This window comes from Lissotriton helveticus, chromosome 4_2 (assembly GCF_964261635.1).
Source record: "Lissotriton helveticus chromosome 4_2, aLisHel1.1, whole genome shotgun sequence".
NCBI classification, from domain to species: Eukaryota; Metazoa; Chordata; class Amphibia; order Caudata; family Salamandridae; genus Lissotriton; species Lissotriton helveticus.
The window spans coordinates 125,987,271-126,012,044 of record NC_136064.1 but is presented as its reverse complement, the minus strand read 5'-3'; the positions used below and the strand labels follow the sequence as shown (position 1 = coordinate 126,012,044).

At 41.1% G+C, this 24,774-nt stretch overlaps 1 protein-coding gene across 1 annotated transcript in view; it reads left to right on the top strand.

Moving 5' to 3' along the window:
- The first annotated feature begins 737 nt into the window (after positions 1 to 737).
- Positions 738 to 24,774, top strand: part of LOC144751971 (nicotinamide N-methyltransferase-like) — a 255,904-nt gene continuing 231,867 nt past the window's right edge. Inside the window, exons 1-2 of the mRNA XM_078639931.1 lie at positions 738 to 885; positions 8,968 to 9,175. Coding sequence (XP_078496057.1) covers positions 738 to 885; positions 8,968 to 9,175 — 356 coding nt within the window. The remainder of the gene's footprint in view (positions 886 to 8,967; positions 9,176 to 24,774) is intronic.

Below are 24,774 nucleotides of genomic sequence, written 5' to 3'. Positions count from 1 at the left end.
AAACCCAAAATGACAGTGGAGCCAGCCTTGGCTCTGCCGTTGGGATTATGATGTCAATTTTCACCTGCCCATTCATGGCCTTCTGCTATGAGGTCTGGGGGATACCATACATCGTTGTAACATATGGCAGGCACCGCATTGTGTCTGTCATATGGTCCATGGATGGTATAAATGTGTATATTTTCTATTGAGGCTGGTGCTGCAACCTGCATCACAGGCCTCAAAAGAAATGATGTACTCTCCAACCAGGGTGAAGGTGGCCGCATCATAATAGTGGAAGCAGGACTTCCGACTCCTTGTCCGGTGGTCCCGTTTCCGATACAACTCATGTCTGACTGACATCATAATACGTTTTTTGTATTTTTGTGATATTAATAATTTCAATGAACAATTAAAAACAATAAAAACTAAAAGCCCAAAGCCAAGCTTGTTAAAAGAATGAACTTTTACAAAACTCCTATTCACTGTAGTGGCAGACATTGCATTGCTGTATCTGTTTCAATTAGGTGATGGAACACGCGGCTCACTTTATAACATTGTGACATTCAAACAGGATGCTAAATATGTATACGTTTGACTCAGCTGACATCAAAGAAGAATTGAATTTAAAATGAGGTTTGGAGCGCACGCAAATAAAAGTGACTTTTGTTCATCAATAATTTGCAATTTAGATTATTTAATATAATAATAGGTGCACACACAGAAGAAGTAAAGTTGGAAAGTTTGCATGATTGAACATGGCATCATTTTCTGAGCCGAAAGAGCTCCATGATCTATACTTGGATGCGACTGCGCCGGTGACTGCATTTATAGCAAAGGATTCTGCCCTCCATGATGATGCGATTACACGGATGTTACCTTCTTTCAACAAAATCTTCTCCTCAGGTCTGTTTTTAATAATAAATGTATTTTTATTTTATGTTGCTAGTATAATCAAAAGCAGGGTTAGAGAATTGACATGAATCGTCGATTGTAAATTTCTGTGCTTAGGGCAAAAACACATTGATAATGAAAAGTACATTGTAAAATATATAAATATTTACCACTCATCTATAGCGTCTTCTACACTGTGTATTAAAAAGCAAGAGGGACAAAAAATAATGTCACTTATTTTCCCTGATGTTGCAGAAATATTGTAAGTTTTGAGAGTAGAGAATTGTAATAAAACATAGGAGGCTGTTTCTGTAGCTCAATATATAGAATGCGCCAGAGACTGAGAAGAGACAATTCGTTTTTTAGATCTGGTCCCCTTAACTATTAGTGATATTACAATTCTGATGATTCATGAATGCATTATACAAATATATTCCCCTAGTTGTTTTAATAAATCTTTGTTATCTCACTATTTCATGATAACACAGTTATACCTGAGTATATATGCACAGTTGGAGGTATTTTACCTTAGATCATGTAAATAGACTCAACATCACATTGGACATAAAACCTAGACCCCCATAACATTTAGCTTGCCCAGAGGATAAATAGTGCACGTTCAAGGGCTACATTCAAAGGTATATCTATCAGCCTGCTACATTTATGGAGGTTCAAAAGGGGGTGGTGATGGACGGAGCATCTGAACCAATCAAACACTCACACCCAGTCAACCGATCTGGGTTTATTCCATCACCGGTCTGTAGCCCACTCTGCCACCCCAGTTCAGACATTGCCATATGCAAATCAGTATGAACCTGTGCCTTATGGGAACAGTCCAGCCCGAACTGCCAAGCTATGCCTTCCCTGAACCGGAAACAAGCTTCCTAGGACTGGTTTCTGGTATTCCAGCCGTCTTCAGCCAGTGGCAAAGTGAGCAAGGGACTCACGTCTGAGCATACCCTGCAAACTTATGGCAAACAAAGCGGTACAAAAGGGGGTGGTGATGGACATCTCCCTAGAACTTTATCAGCTAACACTTCTTCTCCATTTCTGGGAACCATCTTGTCTTTCTGAATTGGACAACCATTTCTAACCTCATAAGCTCGGCCATTGGTATCTACTGCATGCAATACATAATTTGTCTAAAAATAACTCTTTTCATTAAAGAAAGGCTCTGAACTTGAACTGTTTTCCATTCATCATAAAAAATCACAAAAATGAGTTCTGTTAATTACTCTCTTCCTCTTACTTTTGGCCTTCATGGAATTCTGTTTAAAACTAAAATGACTTAAAAAGCCTTTTGAATAATGGATTCAATATGCTTCTTTTTATAAAATAGTGCTCTTTGTCTATATTTTTCACCTCTTTCAGCAAGTTATGTACCACTCTATTATAATTTAATTTTTTTTACGTATTTCTTTATACTGATTTGGTCTTCTTTTACCATACGTTCTATCTTTAGGTCTATGTTTTTATTATTTTTTCTACCTTTATGATTCTCAGTTGTTTCCACATTCTGCACACTGTTTGTGGGCTTAGAAAGTTTTTTAATACATTTCTTAGTTGTCTTAGCGGGAGATGGTTTCTTTTTACCCACATGATGCTGGTCGTCCAATACTTGTTGAGTTTTCTTCGAGTAACTATTCTTTAGCAGTATTTTTCTCTTTCTTAATTTTTCAGGCATGATAACTTTATTTTGATGATGATAAACAATATCTATAAAAAATAAACATAAATAAATATATTTTAATAAATATATAAATTATACTTCTCAATTACTATACCAACACATTCCATATAAAACATCATTTAACCACTTTCTTTTCTTATCACTAATTAAAATTGTAAATTAAACTGTATAGGAATGCAAAGGGAGTAACAGGGTATTTGCAGCAGTGTATGAATACTGACTGGGGAATTGTAGGCCTGAAACACAATTGTGTACTTGGTTAAAGCACTACCTGCATTGTGCATAGGAGTTTGAAGCAGTCCATGTCCTAAAGTCTGCCTTACTGCATGTGTAAATGGGACTGACTAAATAATTAGACTACTACAAGCACAGATACTGGGTGAATGTATAATTGGTTGAGTTTTCGTTCAGTGAATGTTAGAGCATGGTGCTGTAAAGGTCATTAGCGGAGCACAAGGGGAGTAACAGGGTGTTTGCAGCAGAGTATGGATATTGACTGGGGAATTCTAGGCCTGAAACACAACTATATACTTGGTTATTGCACTACATGCATAGTGCATAGGGGTGTGAAGCAGTCCATGTCCTAATGCCTGAGTACATGGATACTGACTTAATGATTACAGTAGTATAAAAAGAGACAATTAGTGAATGTATAATTGGTTAAGTTTTCCTTCAGTGAATGGATTAGTACATGGTGCTGAAAGGGCCACTACAGCACTGCAAGAACAGTGACAGGGTGAACCCAGAAGCGAGCAGGAAGCAGGTAGCAGGTAACTTCCGTTTCACCTCCTCCAAATGCTTGATCAAGCCTCTGGGGGAGGTGAAACGCGTTAGGACTGGCAAGGAAAATAAAGCCGCTGTAAAGCTTTTAGAAATACACCTGCGAGAGAGTGCGTCCTTATTTCAGTTTGTGACTGACTGATTCCTTTGTGCATGTAAAATCGGCTTAATCCCGAAGGAATGGACTCGCACCGCGCCACATGACGAGCGCCAGCGTCAAAATGGATTAAACTGCAATATATATATATATATATATATATTTTTTTTTTTCACAAAAATTGTCCAGTAGCAGAGGGAGCACTTAACAGTTGGTGCTTGCGTTGAGACCGGGGCAGTGTCTCGATATGTATTTCACACAAAGAAGAATTGTCGCGGCATACCTTTTGGTAGTTTTCAGATGTTTTTTATTTCAGATTGTGATCAAATCCACTGCAAATTGTCTCGGCGAGCATCACATTTTCGCCCCACTGACACCAGACTTTAAATGCAATCGCACCATCTGCCCTCTGTAAGACCAGAATTCAGCCGCCGGTCACCGCTGCATTAGTGCTTACACTGTCTCTCCCCACTTTTCTTTTCTTATCCTCACACAATGTGCATTAGGATCGAACCTTAACTCAATAGTTTCCCAAAGTTGTCACCCGCAAACCTGCATGCGCTTACACAAAACTTCACTTTTCCTGGCATACCATCACCAAAACCTCCACTGTATAAAAGTAATGGTGAATTTACAACTGTAAACGTCCATCACAACACAGATCTCATTTCACTCAAACCATGCCTCCACACATGGTTCAACCCTTACAGTTATTATCAATATCCCCACAATCACTTCTTTACATGGATCTACAGCACTTTTATAGTAGCAAGCGCGGGGTTCCTTGCAACCAACTCACTCTCAGCTCCATGTCATGTGTTTTTTCAGCCTTTTTCCTATTTTTCATTCTTGTCAACAGGCAGTATAAAAATTCAGGCTTGCAAATAAATCGTCCTGATCATGATCCCAATACTTTGCTGAAGGCAAAAGAAACATTGTCGACCTTTTAAACATATTTGCATGTTAAACCACTGAGTTAAAACTAGTGTGAATATTGGGTTTTTGAAAGCTTGTCCTACTTATCACCATTGGCCAGAAGCTTCTTCCTTTCTTTTGCATGAACTGCTATTTATCCAAATGTAATTGTCTTTGTTTGTATATAGGACATAGAACTGTGTCCCACTCTATATTGTGTGCTCTTAATATACTTAACAATTCTTGGAATCATTAAATTGTTTGTCCGGCTGGACATCCTACAATATAGCACTGATCCTAGTCTATATTAATTGTTATTTTAAATAACTTTTTGAAGACCTTTGTTTGTAACAAAAAACAAGATACCCATAGGCCATAACTCTGAGGAATGTAACTGCACGTGCAGTGGCTAACAACATAATAGGGATTTTTACCAGAGTGGGTTTTCCCATAGAATCAGTATCTGGCAGGGGCATCAACTTCAAGTTTGCCATCAATGTGAAAGGAGTGTGAAGTTGCCTATACGTTTTCCACACCCTACCATCAATAAACCAATGGGCGTGTTGAAAGATTCAACACAACCCTCAAAAACATATTCAATGAACTGCCTGAAGCCAAGTAGCATACATGGGATTTCCTTTTATGATGCCCGATTTTTGCTTACAGAGAGATACAACAGACTAGTGTTGGTTTTAACCCTTTTGAGCTTCTGTGTATTCATCTCGTGAGAGAAACTCTCTGTTTAGTTAAGGAATGGTGGTTGCAAGCTCCCTAGGATGTGCATCTGAAAACCTGAAGTCAGGCATAAGATGGGCAAGTTTTGGAAGCAAGAATCTGGAAACCTGAAGTCCAGCCAGGAGGAGATGAATCAGTGTTATGACCAGACAGCTACCACCGTGGATTTTGAGCCTGTACAGAAAGTATGGGAGATTGAGCTTGTGGAGCCCAGGGCCCTCCAACAAATTTTGGACTGGGCCGCATTAGGTTGTTAAAAGGAACAGGGATGCCACCATCTTGGTAGAACTCTAGACCCATAGACTTCCTATAAGGGTTCTCCAGCTCATCCATCTCATGACACTTTGAAAGGTCTGAGGTCACCATGATGTTGGTGACAGAAGTTTGGGAGGAAGAGAAAAGTGAACCTCCCCTGACCTCCTAGCCTCCAAATAAAAGGGTGAGCAGTGGAAGTTGTACATCTTTTCTTTACCCTGACATCAGATCATCAGAGGAACTGTCAGCAGTTGCTGGGACATTTCTCTTCTGTTTTCCCTAACTCCTGGGATTATACATCTGTTTACCCATGATGTGAGCTCAGGAGGCAGCCTACCTGTCAAGAATAGAATATATGGGATCTCTGGCACAGTGAGAGCCAGCATCAAGAATGAGGTATCCAAGGTGATGGATTTAGGGGTATTTAGACAACCCAGTAGCCCCTGGTTCAGCCCTATAATGCTGGTACTAAATGTTGTCCATTGGGCACTATATCAGAACTGTGACTCTGGGCAGATTAGAGGGGGCTCAATTAATTCACCAAGACTGATGCTCATCCTACTCTCACAGGCTCATGATCTGTCTGACAGGTTGGGACCTGCCCAGTTCCTGAGTTCTTTTGACCTTACCTCATGGTACTGGCAGATTTCCCAAACTGAAGAAGTCAAAGAGAGGTCAGACCCAAAAGGCCACTACCAACTTCAAATGATGCCCTTTGTGCTCAAATATGCCAATGCCACCTTCCAGATGTCTGTGAACCATGTTTGGGATGGAATGGACACCTTTAGGACGTGCTGTTTTCATGTATGGTACAGATGTCTTCAGCAACAGCTGGAAGGACCACCTCTTTCACTTGCAAGAAATGCTGCAGGACCCAGCGAAATGCACATCCAACTATCAAGGTCAGGAAGTGCTAGATAGGGCAGTGGTCTGTGGTACACTTGGGACACCTGGTACTCGGGGGTAAGATGCAGCCCCTCCAGGCTAAAATAGAAACCATCAATACCTGGAAAACCTAAAAAGATTCAAACAGTGGCAAGAACCTTCCTAGACCTCACAGGATATTGCAGGAAGTGTACATCGGGATATGTCAATATTGTTGCCCTCTTGACTGAGCTCAATTTGAAGATGGTGATCTTGACAGAAACATGCCTGGAAGCACTTGGCTCATTAAAGCAGGCCCCAGGCACGGCCAAATGCTCAAGAGTCATGACTTTTCCAAGGAATTCATTATTGCAACTGAAGCCTCCGAGCATTTCATTAGACATATTTTTCACAAGTTAATGATGAGGGTCTAGACCAGCCAGCAGCTTTCATATCCAGAAAGTTACTTCCCAGGGAAGAGAGGTGGAGTGCTACTGAAAGAGAAGCCTTTGCTATGGTCTGCACACTCAAGACATTATTAATCACTTACTGATTCAGATAGACCATAGGCCCTCCGGTGGCTAATGCAAATGAGGGGTGAGAATCCCAAATTATTGCGGTGGTCCATCTCCTTATACATAATTAGCTTTATGGGGGAACATACACCTGGGACACTAGTGCTGATGGTCATTTTGCCTTAGTGATGAGAACTCACAAGAGGATGGGTACCTCTACCCACTTTCAGCAGAGGGGGACATGTGCTAAACCTATTAGCAGTATGGTGATCTACCCAAAATATTTTGTCTGCTTGTCTCCAATGTTTTGGTTTTATAGGCTATAGGACTATGGGCATTTTACCACTGTTAACCAGTGTTAACATGCATAAGCTCTCTCCCTAAATATGGTCTAATTCACTTATCCACAATTGGCATATTTATTTTACTTCTATGTCCCTAGGAATGTGCACTGCATGTGCCCAGCACCTGTAGATTAAATGCCACTAGTGAGCATGCATCACTAATTGTACCACACACTTAAGATGCCCTTTAAAACATATCTCAAGCCTGCAAATGCAGAGCCTATGTAGACTGTTTATACTGTCATATGGATTTTGCATTTAAAACCCCTTGCCAAGTCTTAAACTCCCCTTTTATTATTTTTAAGACACCCCTAAGGTAGACCTTAGATAGCCCATAAGTTATAAATGTTCTGGTAGTGAAAAACTCCCCTATTTGTTTTTCAGGACTGTGAAACCTACCCCTACCATAGGTTAACATAGAACATTCTTTGTTACATCTAACAAGTGAAGTTTCTATGTGAAAGGCATAGAACTCTCATATTTAGTACCAATGGGATTTTAATGATAAGTCCACATTAATGGTGAAGTAAAATGTATCATTACAACTCTAAAAGGGAAACTTTTAGAAATAAGTTAATTTTTCTGCTTAGCTATGTGTGCCTCTAGCATTTCTCCAATTCCCGTCTGGGATGTGTGATAGCTGGGGTTTGTGCATTCCTTCTGTACAGCTACACACAAAGGTAGCTTAGTTGTGACTTCATGGGCCATCCACATCCTGAAGGGCCATCCTGAGCAAGATGGAAGGGAGGAGCTGGCCGCAGCCTCACACTTATGCTTGAATACCCTGTGTTATGTCCCTACATACAGGACTGCTTAACCCACTGCAGGGAGTCTGGAGCAAGGGAAAGAAAGGAGGACCTCTGTGCACATCACACCCATCTTTGATTTCTCCCCCACTGCAAAGACACAGCTGGGTAAAAGAACTGGGCTCCTGATCTTCCCAACTGAGAATATGTCTTGAAATGTGGATAGTCTGGCAGAAAACTCTGCTGGACTGCTGCTCTAGAATAACTGCTTTTCTGCTGTGTTAATCTGCTACCTGCTTCCTTCCTTGCCTGGGAGAGAAGGACTAGACCCATATCAATTGAACACAGAACCAAAGAGACTCCAAGGGCTTGCTGGGTCAAATCCTGTTCTGATGTATCAGGGACATCAGAGACTCCCTACCAGCCAGCAGCAGCACCTGCAATCTGCCATCTGTGAGTCGGCCCTGCCAAGTGGTGCAAACTGAGCCCTAGAACCTTGTAAATGGGCCTGAGGTGCTGCTCCAGCAGACTCTATGCATTGCCATAGACACAGAAGCTCAGCACCAGTGCACCACGACCACAGCAGATGCATCACCGCCAATGAGAGGATTGATCATGATGCCTCACTGACTCTGCAGCTCAGTGGCTACATTTCAGATGCATCTTTGACTTTTCGCTGCCCTTTGTTTCTTGCATTTCTACCCCACCAACAATGCACTTAAGGAACTTTCAAACGGGTCAATCCTGGTCCCGGTATCTGGACGAGGCTCCATTGTGGTTGGCCTGAACTTCAGTAGTTGTTCCAGTGAAGCATGACCAGATAGCCCCGGTTGGCTGATTATGCTTTTAAGCACTACATTTTAATTTATTCTTTAAAAATTCATGACTGAAGTTCTACTTTTTGGATTGTTGTAGCTGTAGTCTAGTTCATTCATGAAATTGATCGCTTTATGTCCAACCAATTGTGGTATCTTCTTGCGTGGTGTTTTCACTGTTCCACTGTTTGAAGTGCTGCACAAATACTTCACACGCTGCCTCTGAAAATAAACCTGATTGATATGTGCCAAGTTACTGGTGGCGCAGAGAATAATATGATTTAATTACTTCAAAAATTCCTAATCAATAATCTATTTCTGTACATTTTTCTTACCAGGTGCTGTAAAAGGAGAGCTGCTGATTGAGCTGTCCTATGCTCCTTTCTTCCATTGGACCTTTCCAGCCTGCGACTATTTTTCAGACATCGTTCTTGGTGGCTCCACGGATCAGTGTGTTACAGAGATTGAGAAGTGGGGGAGAAATGAACCTGGAGCTGTGGACTGGAGTCATGTAACAAAGGCACTTTGTGAGCTTCAGGGCAACAGGTATGTATTCTGCAACTGATGATGTATTACACATGCCTACCTTTGCTTACCTTGACAGCAATCCTAACGCTGAGGACAGCAGATTTACTTTCATGACATTAATTTAAAAGTTCCAGAGGTGAGCAGCAGGTTCATGCCACTTTTCCATTTTTAATATTAGAGATTTGTAGGGCGTTCATCAAACTGCTTTCCATATTTGAACCTTTAAGTGAGCAAGCATGAACAATCTATCTCTCACCTTTTCTTGAAATGCAATTCTTTGGTAATTGTGATTTGGAAATTCAATTTGTATCACAAAAGGTTATCAACTCATTCTGAATCAAAAATAGGAGAAGACATGCATTGGGCATCTGCATTGTTTTTAGGATTAGCATTGAGGTGTGTCACTGGTTTGTTACTGCAATTGTGCTCCTAAAAGTAAAAAAAAAAGTTGCTTAATTCTCAAAGGAGTTGATAAAACATTCAAAGAGCGATGCTGTTCCATTACACAGTTTCCTCTCCAGGGAGTTTGTTGGGGTGCCTGCTTCAATAAATGATGTTCTCAAATGGGATTTTGTTTATAACAGTAGTACAGGTTCCTTTGAAAAAAAATCAAATTCAAAATTGAAATACAGGGATCATGGTATGGTGCTCCCTATAATCATTCATCCTTCTGTTTGGAGCCAGTCAATGGGAGTCACAAAAAGCGTCCTACCTATTTAATATGCCTTAGCTCAGCTTTTTTGACACTGGACATAACTTGAAATCTCGCTATGCAACTATATAAATAATTAGATTGTATTGCAGATAGTTCAAAAGAGCGTGGTGATCAACTCCCAACCTCTAGCTGTTTCTACACCACGCCCTAAGCTTAGTAGATGAAATGTCAACATTTTTTGTCAAAATAGTAAGATAACTTTAAAAATGGAAAAGCTTAGAACATTTCTAACCTATGTTATCATTGTACAATTGCAGCCATATCAAATCAAGAACACATTTTAAGATACCAAATCTAAATAAATATTCAGGGACATATTCACCAAATGTTTTGGTACTATGTTTAGTTCTACTTCAGTAGTACTACTATCATAATATAAAAATGCTATTCACAAACCTTCATTTGGTGGTTCCACTTGCGCCTCTCAAATCTTTATTTTGTGCAGAGATCATCACCGGAGTCTCCACACTCATAAGAATGCATTTGAGTTGCAAATATGGGAGAGACATGGAGGATTTACTGCGCTGGGGAATACTAACTGCTGAAGGGGAGGGGTTAATGAAGGAGCATAGAGAATTTAAGGGAGGGTTAGATAGGGATTTAGATAGGGGTATTCACCCATCTTCAAAATAGTAACACCATTACTTTTCCCAAGCTGCACTTCTAAAGTTATTACCATTTGGGCTAATAACTTCAATTAAACCCCCATGGAAAATAAAATGAAATGGAGCTAAATATTTAAATGATTTGAAAATTGGAACAAATATCTAAAAGTACACATATTTTTATCAAATATTAATATATTGCAATAGAGCTTTTTTTGAAATGAGAAATAAATGTAACATCATTAAGTTTGGTAAACTTATAATCCAATATATAATTTTTGTATTAATTCTATACATAATTTTTAATAATTAGTAAGTGAATGATGATATCCAAAAGTAGCAAAGTTACTCAATAGTGTATGCCTAAGCTTCCCTATGTAGATTTACTCACATGTAACGTCACCTATAAATAGACCCTTTGTGAAAAGATACACTTGAAGACATTTATTAAACAACAATGAGCCTAAAATCTAAGTCGGCTATCGCAGTTCAGAATCTCACAATTTCAAAGAAATGGCAATTCTATAACTTAGAGTCTAATTTAGACTTTGGTGGATGAATATTCTTTCACACATATGACAGGGTATACTGTCCCTATTGTGACATTATATTATGTCCTGGGTCACTTGTAATATGTTGTAAATAGAGGGGTTCGACCCATATAGTCAGTGGGACCTGGGTAATAAATTGAAGTATATGAAGGGGTCCCAGACCAAAAACACAAAAATCACTTAAATTTCACACAATTAGATAAGATCAAAAACAAAAGTAATGGTTGACAGTGTTTTTATTTTCACTGAACCCAAAACACCATATACTGGTTGAACATTCGCTAGTATTTGTACATAAATATCAAGTGCGCCCACACAGGAGAGGGGATGGGGTGCAGGGGAGGGGGTGTGTTTCAATTAGTTAACATCACTAATCAAAATATCCTTAAGCACAAATCCACAAGTGAAACCATCATTATCATTGATCCATGAGTTAGAGATCAAGAGAAACACATGTTAAATACAGCATTCTACATACAGAGACTCCTGTAATGATTCTTATTATCAATCTTGGGGTGAGGAGTTCGTATGAGTATAAGATGGTCTACGTTTCGACCCAGGGGTGTAGGACAGTGGATCCTTACTCGCGGGTCTTCATCAGGACGTGGGGGGGTGAAGGAAGAGGTGGGGCTGAGTCCTGGCAACGCAGGTAGACAAGGCCTCAGGCCTGCTGGGCGTATTGCGTCTCCAGACAGGGCCCAGTCAGGGTTAATATTAGAAGTGTCTTATATTAAATGGTTCACCCGTTCTAGATGGCACGGCGGGTGGTGTCCATCAGTTATGATTTTTGAAGGTTCGTTATTTAGAATTCCCCAGGCGCTCGTCCACAGGGATTGCGAAATGCTATCAGGAAGGAGCAGGCTCAGCGTGTCTCCTTGGGAAAAGGCGGGGGCCTCCGTGGCCTGAGCGTCCCAAAAGTGGATCAGGTGCATCAGACCGCCATCTGAAAAAACGAATTCAGAAGGGATTGTAAGAGCCCAAATCGCCTCCTTACAATCCCTTCTGAATTCGTTTTTTCAGATGGTGGTCTGATGCACCTGATCCACTTTTGGGACGCTCAGGCCACGGAGGCCCCCGCCTTTTCCCAAGGAGACACGCTGAGCCTGCTCCTTCCTGATAGCATTTCGCAATCCCTGTGGACGAGCGCCTGGGGAATTCTAAATAACGAACCTTCAAAAATCATAACTGATGGACACCACCCGCCGTGCCATCTAGAACGGGTGAACCATTTAATATAAGACACTTCTAATATTAACCCGGACTGGGCCCTGTCTGGAGACGCAATACGCCCAGCAGGCCTGAGGCCTTGTCTACCTGCGTTGCCAGGACTCAGCCCCACCTCTTCCTTCACCCCCCCACGTCCTGATGAAGACCCGCGAGTAAGGATCCACTGTCCTACACCCCTGGGTCGAAACGTAGACCATCTTATACTCATACGAACTCCTCACCCCAAGATTGATAATAAGAATCATTACAGGAGTCTCTGTATGTAGAATGCTGTATTTAACATGTGTTTCTCTTGATCTCTAACTCATGGATCAATGATAATGATGGTTTCACTTGTGGATTTGTGCTTAAGGATATTTTGATTAGTGATGTTAACTAATTGAAACACACCCCCTCCCCTGCACCCCATCCCCTCTCCTGTGTGGGCGCACTTGATATTTATGTACAAATACTAGCGAATGTTCAACCAGTATATGGTGTTTTGGGTTCAGTGAAAATAAAAACACTGTCAACCATTACTTTTGCTTTTGATCTTATCTAATTGTGTGAAATTTAAGTGATTTTTGTGTTTTTGGTCTGGGACCCCTTCATATACTTCACTTGTAATATGGCAGACAATATATTTCACCTAACAATCTCTAAGCAGGCCCTGAGTACTAATATTAAACTAATTGATGGTCAGGAGAAGAATAACGAAAGCTGATTTCTTATTACCCAAGCTAAATGCTAGAAGAGAGAGACAGTCAAGAATACAATGCCTACATAGTTTATTATGTAGTTAATTAAAACCATTACGATGTTCCATAAGATAAAATATATTACATATTGCCTTCACGGACTATTAATAAGATCAAATGTAAACGATTAATATCAAGTTTAAGAAACATTTTGCAATTTTACAAATTCTGCTAGTGTTGCTACATTATTCTTTCTTCACTTTCTCAAAACGGGTTAAAAATGTGATTATATAGCAAATTAATTGTGGGTCCTTTGAGTTCATACTCATTAATATTGCCGATCTGCAGGTATGAATGCATTTTTCATTAAACTTTCTCTTAAGCAAATCAAGGAGGCTGCACCCTTGGCCTGGGCAGATGCATATCACATGCATAAAATCCTGTACTGCTGCTCCACATAGATCGCAATCTTTGCGGCCTGGGGTCCTCCAGATCGGTTGATCGGCATTGGTCGGCAATTTCCCCATGCACAGCTCCATATACTTAGTTTTCAGATGCGGCGGGAATGTTAAGGCCAGATATGCTGCTGGCTCAGACCTAGTTTATGCTTATAACACCATTCATGTGTGTGCACATCGGTTTAAGATTGCTTTATCTTGAATTAATGAGTGAGCTTTTGCCGCTTTTTATATAATCATCTGAAAAAATGTCCATGGCAGCTTCCTTTGCCAGAGGGCCTCCATATTAGTTATTTTCAGTGAGGAATTAAAGTACCTTGCATAGTATGATTTTGAATCATTTTGCAGAGCTTCCCAGAGTACAGAGTTAATATCTAGCCATATTTTATACCAACATTTGATTGTCTCATACCTTTTGTGTATTTCTTGTTGTTGTAATCCAAACTCAAGGCGTACTTGGGCTGGCGAGGCATCACATGGCAGATGGAATACTCTTTTGTAGACTCGTGTTTGTATTTTGTCTAATAATGGTGTACTTTTCCTGTGATGAACCACACATCCATATGCAATAGTCGGTAGTAGATTTTTTTTAATGACTGCAAGAAGTGGGACGAACGATGGGCCTTTTAGTCATTTCAGAATACTACAAAAAGCAAACAGTAGAGCAGTTCCCTTCTTTTCAATTGTTTCCTGCTGCGTAGCAAAAGAAAAGCTTTGGTCCAAAAATATACCCAAATATTTGTAGTTAGCAACTACTTCTAACTTGGTGTTGTCAATTATAAATGTTGGATGTTTCTGTCGACAATTTGTGATAATCATGACCTTTGTTTTTTTATATTTATTTCCATTAGGTGTGCTTTGGTGTAATCGGCTAACTCATAAATTGATCGTTGCAATCCAACTCGCGTATGGCTTAGAAGTACAACATCATCTGCATAGGACAAGTGTGTTAGTGGTAGTGTACCCAACCAAGGTGGGTGAGAATTGACCCTGTCTAACCTTGGTGTTACGTCAGCCATAAATAAGTTGAAAAGGTGCGGGCCAATACACAGCCTGGTTTAAGCCTCTGACCAGCGGCAATCTTAACCTGCATCCAGGTGTTAGTGTAGAGATCAATGATTGGATTTAGAAGCATGTCTGGTAAGCCCTGATGCTTAAGTTTGGCCCATAATGTGTGTCGATTAACGCGGTCGAAGGCCGCTTTAAAATCCACAAAGCATAGGTGTAGTGCCTGTCGCTGTCTTAGGCTTTTATCGGCAATTAGCCCTATCACTAATATATTTGATATTGTGCCTCTGCCGCGTCGAAAGCCCGACTGATTCATGGGAATTTTCTTGTTTTCATCGGACCATTTTATCAAGTCCGTTAGAATCAGGGATGCATAATATTTAGCCTCTGCATCTATCAATGCAATCAGGTGATAATTTGCAGGATCTGTGCGATCTCCAGCTTTATATTTCAGGTTAATAATCTCACCTCTCCCGCTTTCTGGGATTGTACTAGTGGTGCTGATGATCTGGAACAGACTACCCATCTTGCGTGCCCAAAAGTTGGGGTCCTGTTTATAGATTGCCTGCGGCACACCATTCGAACCTGGTGCACTATCAAGTCGACTTTTTTTTATGATCTGTAGAATTTCTGTTTCAGCATAGGGTTTTGTCAACTGAGATGCTTCTACTTTCTGCTTTTCATTTATCTTCATCACGACTGTGGGCGGATGGTTTAGAATATTAATTGAGAATGTTGAAATTAAATGCTGTACCCATGCGTACTCAGTAACGCAGGACATGTTGATAATTTTTGAATTTCAGTCAAGAATAGAATGGCAGACATATCAGATTTGCAAATACAAAAAGCAACCCTATAATTTTAGACACTCAAATTTCTTCTAAAAACAATATGCTAGGCAAAAGAATACAAGGTCGCCCTCAATTTCTTCAGTTATTTCATAATTGGTGCAGGATTTTGTAAGCATACTTCCTTAGGCCCATTTTTGAATAAATGTAAGCATCAGTAGTATCTTTTTCCAAATGTCAAATGCAGGATTGTGGCTAACTAGGGCTTGATACAGTTTCAATATAGCGTGATAAAGTGTCAAGTTATGCTATTTTATTTAGATTGCACTAACACATTGAAAAAGACGAGTAAGATAGATTACAATTAGGTGCTAGAAAAAGAAGAATTACTGATTACAAAGTAAATAGCCTGATTTATATGTTGGTGGGGCAGGATGTCTGTTGTAAAGGTGACAGAGTTCCCACCCCACCAACATTGTGGTCTACTCACACAATTTAGATGCAGGTGGACATTGAGTATAGCCACAGCAGTGATTATACCATGACTGCCAGAAACAAATATCTCCAATTGCCGAAAGAAGAAAGTGTTGGTGGAGAATTGGCTATATGTCCATCTATCCAATTAGGATTGGTGGACATATAGAATTTTTGTTACTGTCTTTCACTGCTAGGCACACCCTGGTGGTGAGGGAAAAAGAAAATCTCCCCACCGCTTTGGAAATGACTCCCATGGAGGCATTATTTTTTTTAATTGCAAAGGATTTTTTGTAATTAAAAAAAAAACTCTTTGTTCATGTTGCTGGAACACTCAGCACTTAACATCTGAAGACTGATGGAAAGTGCTAGGACTGTGATTGCTGCCAATGCTTTGTAAATGGCCACCTGTTGGTGGACAATTATTAATCTTTAGTGCGGTACCTCCACCAGGGCGATAGATTAATGTATTCCATCACCCTAGTGCTACCATCAGCTGTCCATTGGATTCTAAATCAGGCCGAAGTATATACTACTTTCCTAAAGATATCTAGTTACACAGTTTTGCTGCAACAATAGAGAAGGACCTGTCCCCACAGTAGCTGTTTTTGCTCAAGACAAGTAAGCAAGAACTGGTTGGCCGAGCACAAGGAACTATTTGGAGCATTGGGTATAGATTTGCCTGTCAGTAACTGCAATGATGTAAAATATAATGGACAAATGTATGGGCTTTAAATAAAACGCTGGAGCAGAAAGGCATCCAATGAAGAGAACTGATGACAGAGATTGGCCATGTTAACATCACTTACATAATTCAGCCTAAACTAAAATTAAAGAATTACCATGGGTAAATGCCAGCTTGCATGAAATATTAAATGATGCCCCTGTTCTTCTAGTGAGTCAAGTGAGAGATTAGAATAAACATAAACGTCCAGGTTTTGTATGACCCTTACTGTAGTGGACGTGGTGTAAACAGGCCAGGCCCCACATGAAGAAGGAGTGAGTATAACCCCATCTCTGGCTTTTTACACTTACAAGTTAAAATTTGTGGATTTCCACCGAGGTGGGATAGCAAGGCAGAGTGACAAGGTTTTTGCTTGCTGCTCTGAGGAGATGCATCCTCTACTTCTAGACAGGTCAAATATGAATGTAGGGCCATATTTATCTTTTTTTCACTCAGCTAGCCACTTTGCTGTTCTGAGTGAAAGGGCAGGAAGGACAGGAATCCACCACATTTAACATTCCTGCAACTTTCCTCTCAGATTGCAGACAACTAATCACAGCGTTTGTGTGGGAGCGTGGTTCCATGGATCCACTGCAGTGGATCTATGTCTCTACATATACGTAAATCAGGGTTCTGCACACCCTAGATAACATTAGAAAAAAATAACAACATTTTTGTTTTTAAAAATGAAGTTAAGTTATTTAATGTTTTTATCCATTTTTCTTAAAATATCTGTAGATTAGAATCACTTGATAAACCTAAGGTTAAAGTAATATTATACTAAGGTGTGTTTGATAAATAAATAAATAAATATATATATATATATTCACTGAAAAAACCATAGGTTTGACACCAGTTATAGTTAGCTGGAAATTTTACTGATATAAAACCAATGAAATTCCACGTTATAGTTAGTTGGACTCACTATAACTTGCGCGTGTAATGCACTGCTGATGACGTCACATATTACATCACTCATGACATCACTGATGACACCATCCAGTGAATGTGTGTCTTTCTGAAAAAATAAATATGTGTTATATATGTATATATTATTGAATATCTTAGTGAATACATATATTAGTGAGTAATGCTTAAATATTTAAATATATGTATTAGTGTTTCACTTTGTGTATAAGTGGCTGCATGGGTTGATGAGTAAATACATGTGTATGTATATAGGTTATTGGATGTTTTTCTTAGTATCAGTATGAGTGTTTGCATGCTTTGGTGGGAGTATTACTTAGTACATAGGTGCAAGAATGACTGAGTCTCTGTTTGTATGTGTTTTGAAGACAGCATATGTGCAGGACTGTATGGGTGGATTAGTGTGCATATGTCTGTGTTAGTGACTGAATGACTGTCTTATTAGTGTCTTTATCAGTAACTAAATATGTTTTAATGTAGTATATGTGAATATTGATGTATGTAAGTGACTATATGTGAGAGTGAGGTATTGTAAGATTTCCTGTTTAAATTAGTATGTGTTTCTATAAGTGATTTTTAAGAGAGTAAGTATGTGTAAGTTTCCTTAGAAGTAAAGTGGTAGTGTGTGTATAGCTGTTTATGCAAATAAATGGATGTTCAATAGTTTATTTGCATGTGTGAGTATGTGTGTGAATAACTTTTGGATGACTGTCGGTGTGTGACAGGATGTGTAGGTGTATCACTACATGTGATTAGTGAATATATGTATGAGTGACTATATAGAACTGTTGGTGAATTAGTGCATGTGTATATAGATGGTGGAATTATTGAATTGGTTGTTGTAACTGGTATGAGTATCTCCATTTTTTTTAACATTTTAGTTTCTATTTTTGAATATGCGTTTCAAGGGTTAGATTACAGTGAAAGGAGGTCTGTCACTGTGTCACAAGGATGGTGTTATCAGTGATGTCATGAGTGATGTAATATGTGACGTCATCAGCAGTGCATTACACGCGCAAGTTATAGTGATTCCAACTAACTATAACGTGGAATTTCATTGGTTTTATATCAGTAAAATTTCCAGCTAACTATAACTGGTGTCAAACCTATGGTTTTTTCAGTGAATTTCATAGGTTTTGTAAATGCTACTTCCTAACTATAACGTGTGTAAAACCTATGCTTTTTTCAGTGAATTTCATTGGTTTTTAAAATGCTAATTCAAAAATATCTCGTGTATACAACCTATACTTTTGTCCATAAAGTTCTGGCAATATTTTTTTCGGAAACAAGCCGATTTCTTCACTGTTCAAGTTGCATAGAGACTCCTTGTAAAGCGATACAGAATTAGAAAGTCTGTACCTTGCCTTTTTTTCAACGCATTAAAATTTGTCTGTAAATAAAAATAGCCTTTCTAAACTTTCGTGCGCGACCCGGTGTGCGCACTCTCTGCAACAGTTCTCAATAAAATGGATAGCGCATTTCCAGGCTTTCGTGCGCGACCGTGTGCGCACACCCACCTATATATTTCGTGAAAACTTTGCAATCTGAACTTATTGAATTTCTTCATAGACCCATCAAAGAACTTATAATACGTCAAACAGACTAAACCTAGGCTTCTTTTTTAATATTATGAAAATTTTCATTAAACTGAGCCGAATGTCTTTTTAAACTTTCGTGTGTGACCGAATGTACACACCTTGGTATTTTAAAAAAATATATAAAAGGTTTCATACTTTAACAATTGTATGCTTGAATCGAGCTCAAAAGATATATTAAATCCGAATATGTTTGAATTTACTTCTTTTCACGTTTTGAAACTTCGCTGAATTAGACCGCTACTTCCAAATGACGTACGTGACTAGATACTATCACCGCGTACACGTCCTGAGACGCGCATGTGAAGTCATGTGACTTGAAAACAACACTTCCAATTGGTTCTTAGTAGTTTCTATTCTGCAATTTACACGGAGGACTCCACCCACTTCCCTCACTATCTTTTGTACTCTCAAAAGAGAACAACGTTCAACACCCTTCGGAAGACTTTGCTGAAATGGCTGCCGCCCCGCATTCATCTTCCGAATCTGAAGGAAATGAGCGACTACCTTTAAAAAGAAAAAAGGAATCTTTTATTTGGGAATTTTTTACTTATCGTGAAGAATTAAAGAAAGTAAATGCGCCAAAAGTTACCTGCACGATATGCAATTCGGTTCTCTCAAGAGGAAATCCAAGAAAAAAATATTCCTTTTCCATACATACCATGATGCGGCATGTCAAACAAGTGCACCCTGTGGAATTTGCAAAGGCATCGACAAGAGCCCTGGCCACGCTATTACCATCAGAGGTGGCCAGCACATCTTCTGGTGGACGACCTGTATCTCCATCGAGTGCTGTGATGGACTTGAGACCATATCTTGCAAAGGTACACATGAAATGCAACGAGTGTGGAGAAATTCTTCTGTACGGAGAGCAGAGCCTCATTCTTACTAAACTAAAAATTGAGAGTCATAAATGCCCCAAGAAAAGATACATTTCTTCATTTCATTTAAAAAACAACATAACAGTTGTTTTAAAAAAAAAAAAAAAAAGTTATTTTCAGAACTAACTCATTGTACCAAAAACAGCTCCAGGAGCATATTATAAAGGGCGTTTATCTCCCCGTTTTTGGCTTTCGATCGTGCGCGACCGTGTGCGCGCACCCGCCGATATATTTCGGGAAAACTTCGCGATTGTAACTTATTAAATTTCTTCATAGACCCATCATAGAACTTATACTACTCAGAAGATATATTCAATCGGGATGTGTTTAGATTTACTCCTTTTCACGTTTTGAAACTTCCCTGAATTAGACCGCTACTTCCAACCAGATACTATCACCGCGTACACGTCCTGAGACGCGCATGTGAAGTCATGTGACTTGAAAACAACACTTCCAATTGGTTCCTAGTAGTTTCTATGCTGCGTCAATACCTACGCCTGCTTCAAACACATGCACAGTTTTGAAACAGCATGGGCCTGAAAGTCACTGAGTGAAATATCATACATTAAAGTCAGCCACTTTCAAGACGCATTCCTTCAGAGGAACACTTACCGTTTATTAGAGGTAGATCGTCCGACTCCACCGGAGGACACCCCTAATAAAAAAGACAAATATATAAAATGCGGACTAGCCGCTGTATCGTACTAGCAAACTTTAACTTAAAAATCGTTAGAGAAAACAAAAGGAATCAAACAAAATCAGTAGGCCACTGATAGGATCTCTTTTTGACCTTGCTAAAATAGAAACATTAGGAACAACCCCTCATGAGAAATATGAAACTAGTGAGAGAAACCGAGCTCAACGCCATCTTGCCCCCTTTTAGGCCCCATCACGAACATAGATAGCCCCACATAGCAAAACGTGATCTTATCGCCTGCCCAACTTCAGATCTGACCCCCCCCCCTTTTGCTCTCATGTCCTGTCGGAATGTCCGGATGTAGATTACAATCACATGTTACATTTGGGAGGGGAAATGACATCAGAGCGACAAATATTAGAAATATACCACACAACAGCAAAATAACAGGTTAAAACGTTTTTATTCTTGAACAAAAATATATTAACACAACTATGGAGAACCATTACGTGAATAGTCCGGAGGCGACACCACGCGCCAAGGCCTGTCCCCAGGATGAACCAAGGGATCCGTTCCTGGGGCCGTGGCAAAGAGCAGCCGGCCGCCATCACCCGGAGAAGGCATGGGCCCGACCCGAGATGTAGTTGTGGTCCCATTCTCTTCCTCTTTCGGCGCCTTGCAGGCCACGAGGGGGGGATTGTCTTGCATATGCCTCCGAACCCCCCCCTCTCTTCATCGCCTGGTCCGGCCATAACAAATGTCAGCAAGACGCCGTGGGGTGCACTGGGAGGGAGAGGCGGCGCGGACGATCCTCTTTCGGCGCCTTGCAGGCCACGAGAGGGGGATGTCTTGCATATGCCTCCGACCCCCCCCTCTCTTCATCGCCTGGTCCGGCCATAACAAATGTCAGCAAGATGCCGTGGGGTGCACTGGGAGGGAGAGGCGGCGCGGACGAGCCTCTCCCGCCTCCCCACGTGGAGGCCCCTCAGCTGCACCCCCAACGCTCCACGCACCCGTCAAAGGACTCGTCCACTCTTGCGGTGCAGCGACGCTCCACGCACCCATCAAAGGACTCGTCCACTCTTGCGGTGCAGCGACGCTCCATGCACCCGGCAAAGGACTCGTCCACTGTGGCGGTGCAACGATGCTTCGCCCGACAGGCTTGAGTCCATCAGCTCCTGCAACCCAGTGACTGCCGGTGGTTGCAGATCTTTCCTTTCAAAATGCTGCCAACAATATTTTCTGAATGGCGTAGCCACGAGACGTTGGCGCTCTCATGCTGACGCCAGCCTCAGTTTGAATGACCAACAATCCGGGGCGCGGCGCGGAGCGCGTAACGTAAGCATAACAGGTCATATGACTTGTTAATAAAGCTTTTCATTGGTTTAGAAATATTTTTATGAGCATATTTGACTATTTTATTAAAAACACTACACATAACCTGTTTTTCAAGTTATGTTTATTTTAAATGAAACGGTTTACATTTTCACTTTTTATTTCCAGTACATTTTAAAAATAAATGTTTATAGTTCCATATGCTGGAGCACGTCAGCTTCCCACCCTATGTCATACAATTCTGACAAATCGGCATCCTAATCATGTTCTTCATCATCCTCAGGATTTAATTCATCTAAGGGATCCACTTCCACTGACGTTTCAATGACAAGTTCAACGATAAGATCGAGATCAACGGATTGCTTATAATCACTCATGGTTAATGTTGTCGTTATCTTTAAAGAAAGAGAACAACAATGAGATGTTGCAGAGTAAGAGACAAATCTCAGAGACTATAATAGTAATTTTTTTTAACAAGAGTAACATTTTGCAGCTATTATTTAGCCATGTCCAGCGATGCTGAGGAGGTGAGTCCTATGTCCAAGTTTTCAGTGAACAGGACTCATCTCTTTTTAACCTTGGATAAGCCTCACCAACTCTGTGTCCCCTGCTCATACTTAAATGTAAAGGGGCAGATTTATGTTAACTGGCGCATCCCCAGAGATGCACCAGTTAATGTGCACCGCTGCTCTGCCACCCATGGTGTGCCGCATTTACAATGTGGAGCACCATTGAGCAAAAACAACACAGATGCGTCACGCACCTGTGCCGCAAAAGCAGCACATTGCAGGAATCACGTCGTAAGCACGACATGTCTACTCCAATGCACAGGAGCAAGCCACACATTGCATGGTGCATCACTCCTTATGCCTGTTTCAAACAGGCGTAAGGATTTGATTCAGGAATGCTATAAAGCTGACTCAGTGAAATCTTCTAAATTTCACTGTGTTAGTTTTACAGGGCTTTCATGCAAATGAATGCCCACCTGCAACAAAACGCCTATATGAAACCTGACGCAGGTTTCATGTGGTGTAGAAAATGAAAATGTATATGTACATAAGCGGCGTTCATTTGTGTTCACCCTCACCACTGTTGGAGTTAAAGCAACGGCACAGTGGCCCCGCCATCTTGCCCCCTTTTAGGCCCCATCACGAACATAGATAGCCCCACATAGCAAAACGTGATCTTATCGCCTGCCCAACTTCAGATCTGACCCCCCCCCTTTTGCTCTCATGTCCTGTCGGAATGTCCGGCTGTAGATTACAATCACATGTTACATTTGGGAGGGGAAACGACATCAGAGCGACAAATATTAGAAATATACCACACGACAGCAAAATAACAGGTTTATTCTTGAACAAAAATATATTAAAACAACTATTTATATGACAAACGGCCGCAGCAACAAACCCACAATGCATTTCGCCGTCTACTTGACGCCGTCCCTGTCCCTCCTTCCCCAAAGTAGCAATGTTGGGCTACTTTTGGGCTGCTTTCTAGTAGGGTTTTTGAGCGTCAGAAAGTCTACAAAAGCCGTCTGCAACGGCCTGGGGTGGAGAACCATTACGTGAATAGTCCGGAGGCGACACCACTCGCCAAGGCCTGTCCCCAGGATGAACCAAGGGATCCGTTCCTGGGGCCGTGGCAAAGAGCGGCCAGCCGCCATCGGCCAGAGAAGGCATGGGCCCTACCCGAGATGTAGTTGTCTTCCCATTCTCTTCTTTTTTCAGCGCCTTGCAGGCCACAAGGGGGGAATGTCTTGCATATGCCTCCGACCCCCCCCTCTCTTCATCGCCTGGTCCGACCATAACAAATGTCAGCAAGACGCCGTGGGGTGCACTGGGAGGGAGAGGCGGCGCGGACGAGCCTCCCCCGCCTCCCCAGGTGGAGGCCCCTCAGCTGCACCCCCAACGATCCACGCACCCGGCAAAGGGTTCGTCCACTGTGGCGATATAGGGACGCTCCACGAGCCCAGCAAAGGGTTCGCATACTGTGGCGGTATAGGGACGCTCCACGTGCCCAGCAAAGGACTCGCCCACTGTTGCGGTACAGCGACGCTCCACTCACCCAGCAGGGTCTCGTCCACTGTGGCGGTGCAACGATGCTTCGCCCGACAGGCTTGAGTCCATCTGCTCCTGCAACCCAGTGACTGCCGGTGGTTGCAGATCTCCTAAAAATGGCGGTCGACTTTGCAGGAATGGGCCTGGCGTGAAAAGTTGGCCTGGTCGCCTGTTAACCAGAAAATGGGCCCCTGTCTTTCCTTTCAAAATGCTGCCAACAATATTATATCAGACTCTGCATCGGTACTTACTTATAAATGCAGAAACAACTCAATTAACACAAGGGCTCTTTTCAGAGCCACCTTATGTCAAAGCACTCAAACTTCTGATTTATCTCCATTTTCACACTTTTGTAAATAGTTGTGCGCGCACCCCGCAACTTTTTTCGAAAAAAAAAATATATATATTTTCGCGTTTAAGGTCCTTACTGCACACCCTGAGAAAACCTACGCAGCAAAACAATCTCTACCTTCACCCCTTTCCATGTTCCAACGCTTTAAAATGAGAATATATTTACTCGCGCGCACCCCGCAACTTTTTTCGAAAAAAAATATATATATATTTTCGTGTTTAAGGTCCTTACTGCACACCCTGAGAAAACCTACGCAGCAAAACAATCTCTACCTTCTCCCCTTTCCATGTTCCAACGCTTTGAAATGACAATATATTTACTTGCAGTGACAAAATGGCAGTCAAAACTTCCTGATTTCCTTCGAATCGAACGTTAACAGACGTCACGCAGCAAAAAAAAAATTCCGCTCGCGCGCAGCCGCTTCAGTGCGCGCACCCGTCCGCGCTTATAGATATATAATTGACTTTAACTTTAATTTTCTCAACAACTACTGAACGGATTTACACCATTCCACAAAAAGCTTAATCTGCGAGCCGGAATCTACAGTTTTGCCAAATTTTTTATAAATCCATTCAGCCGTTCGACCTGTAGCCGTGTCTAAAC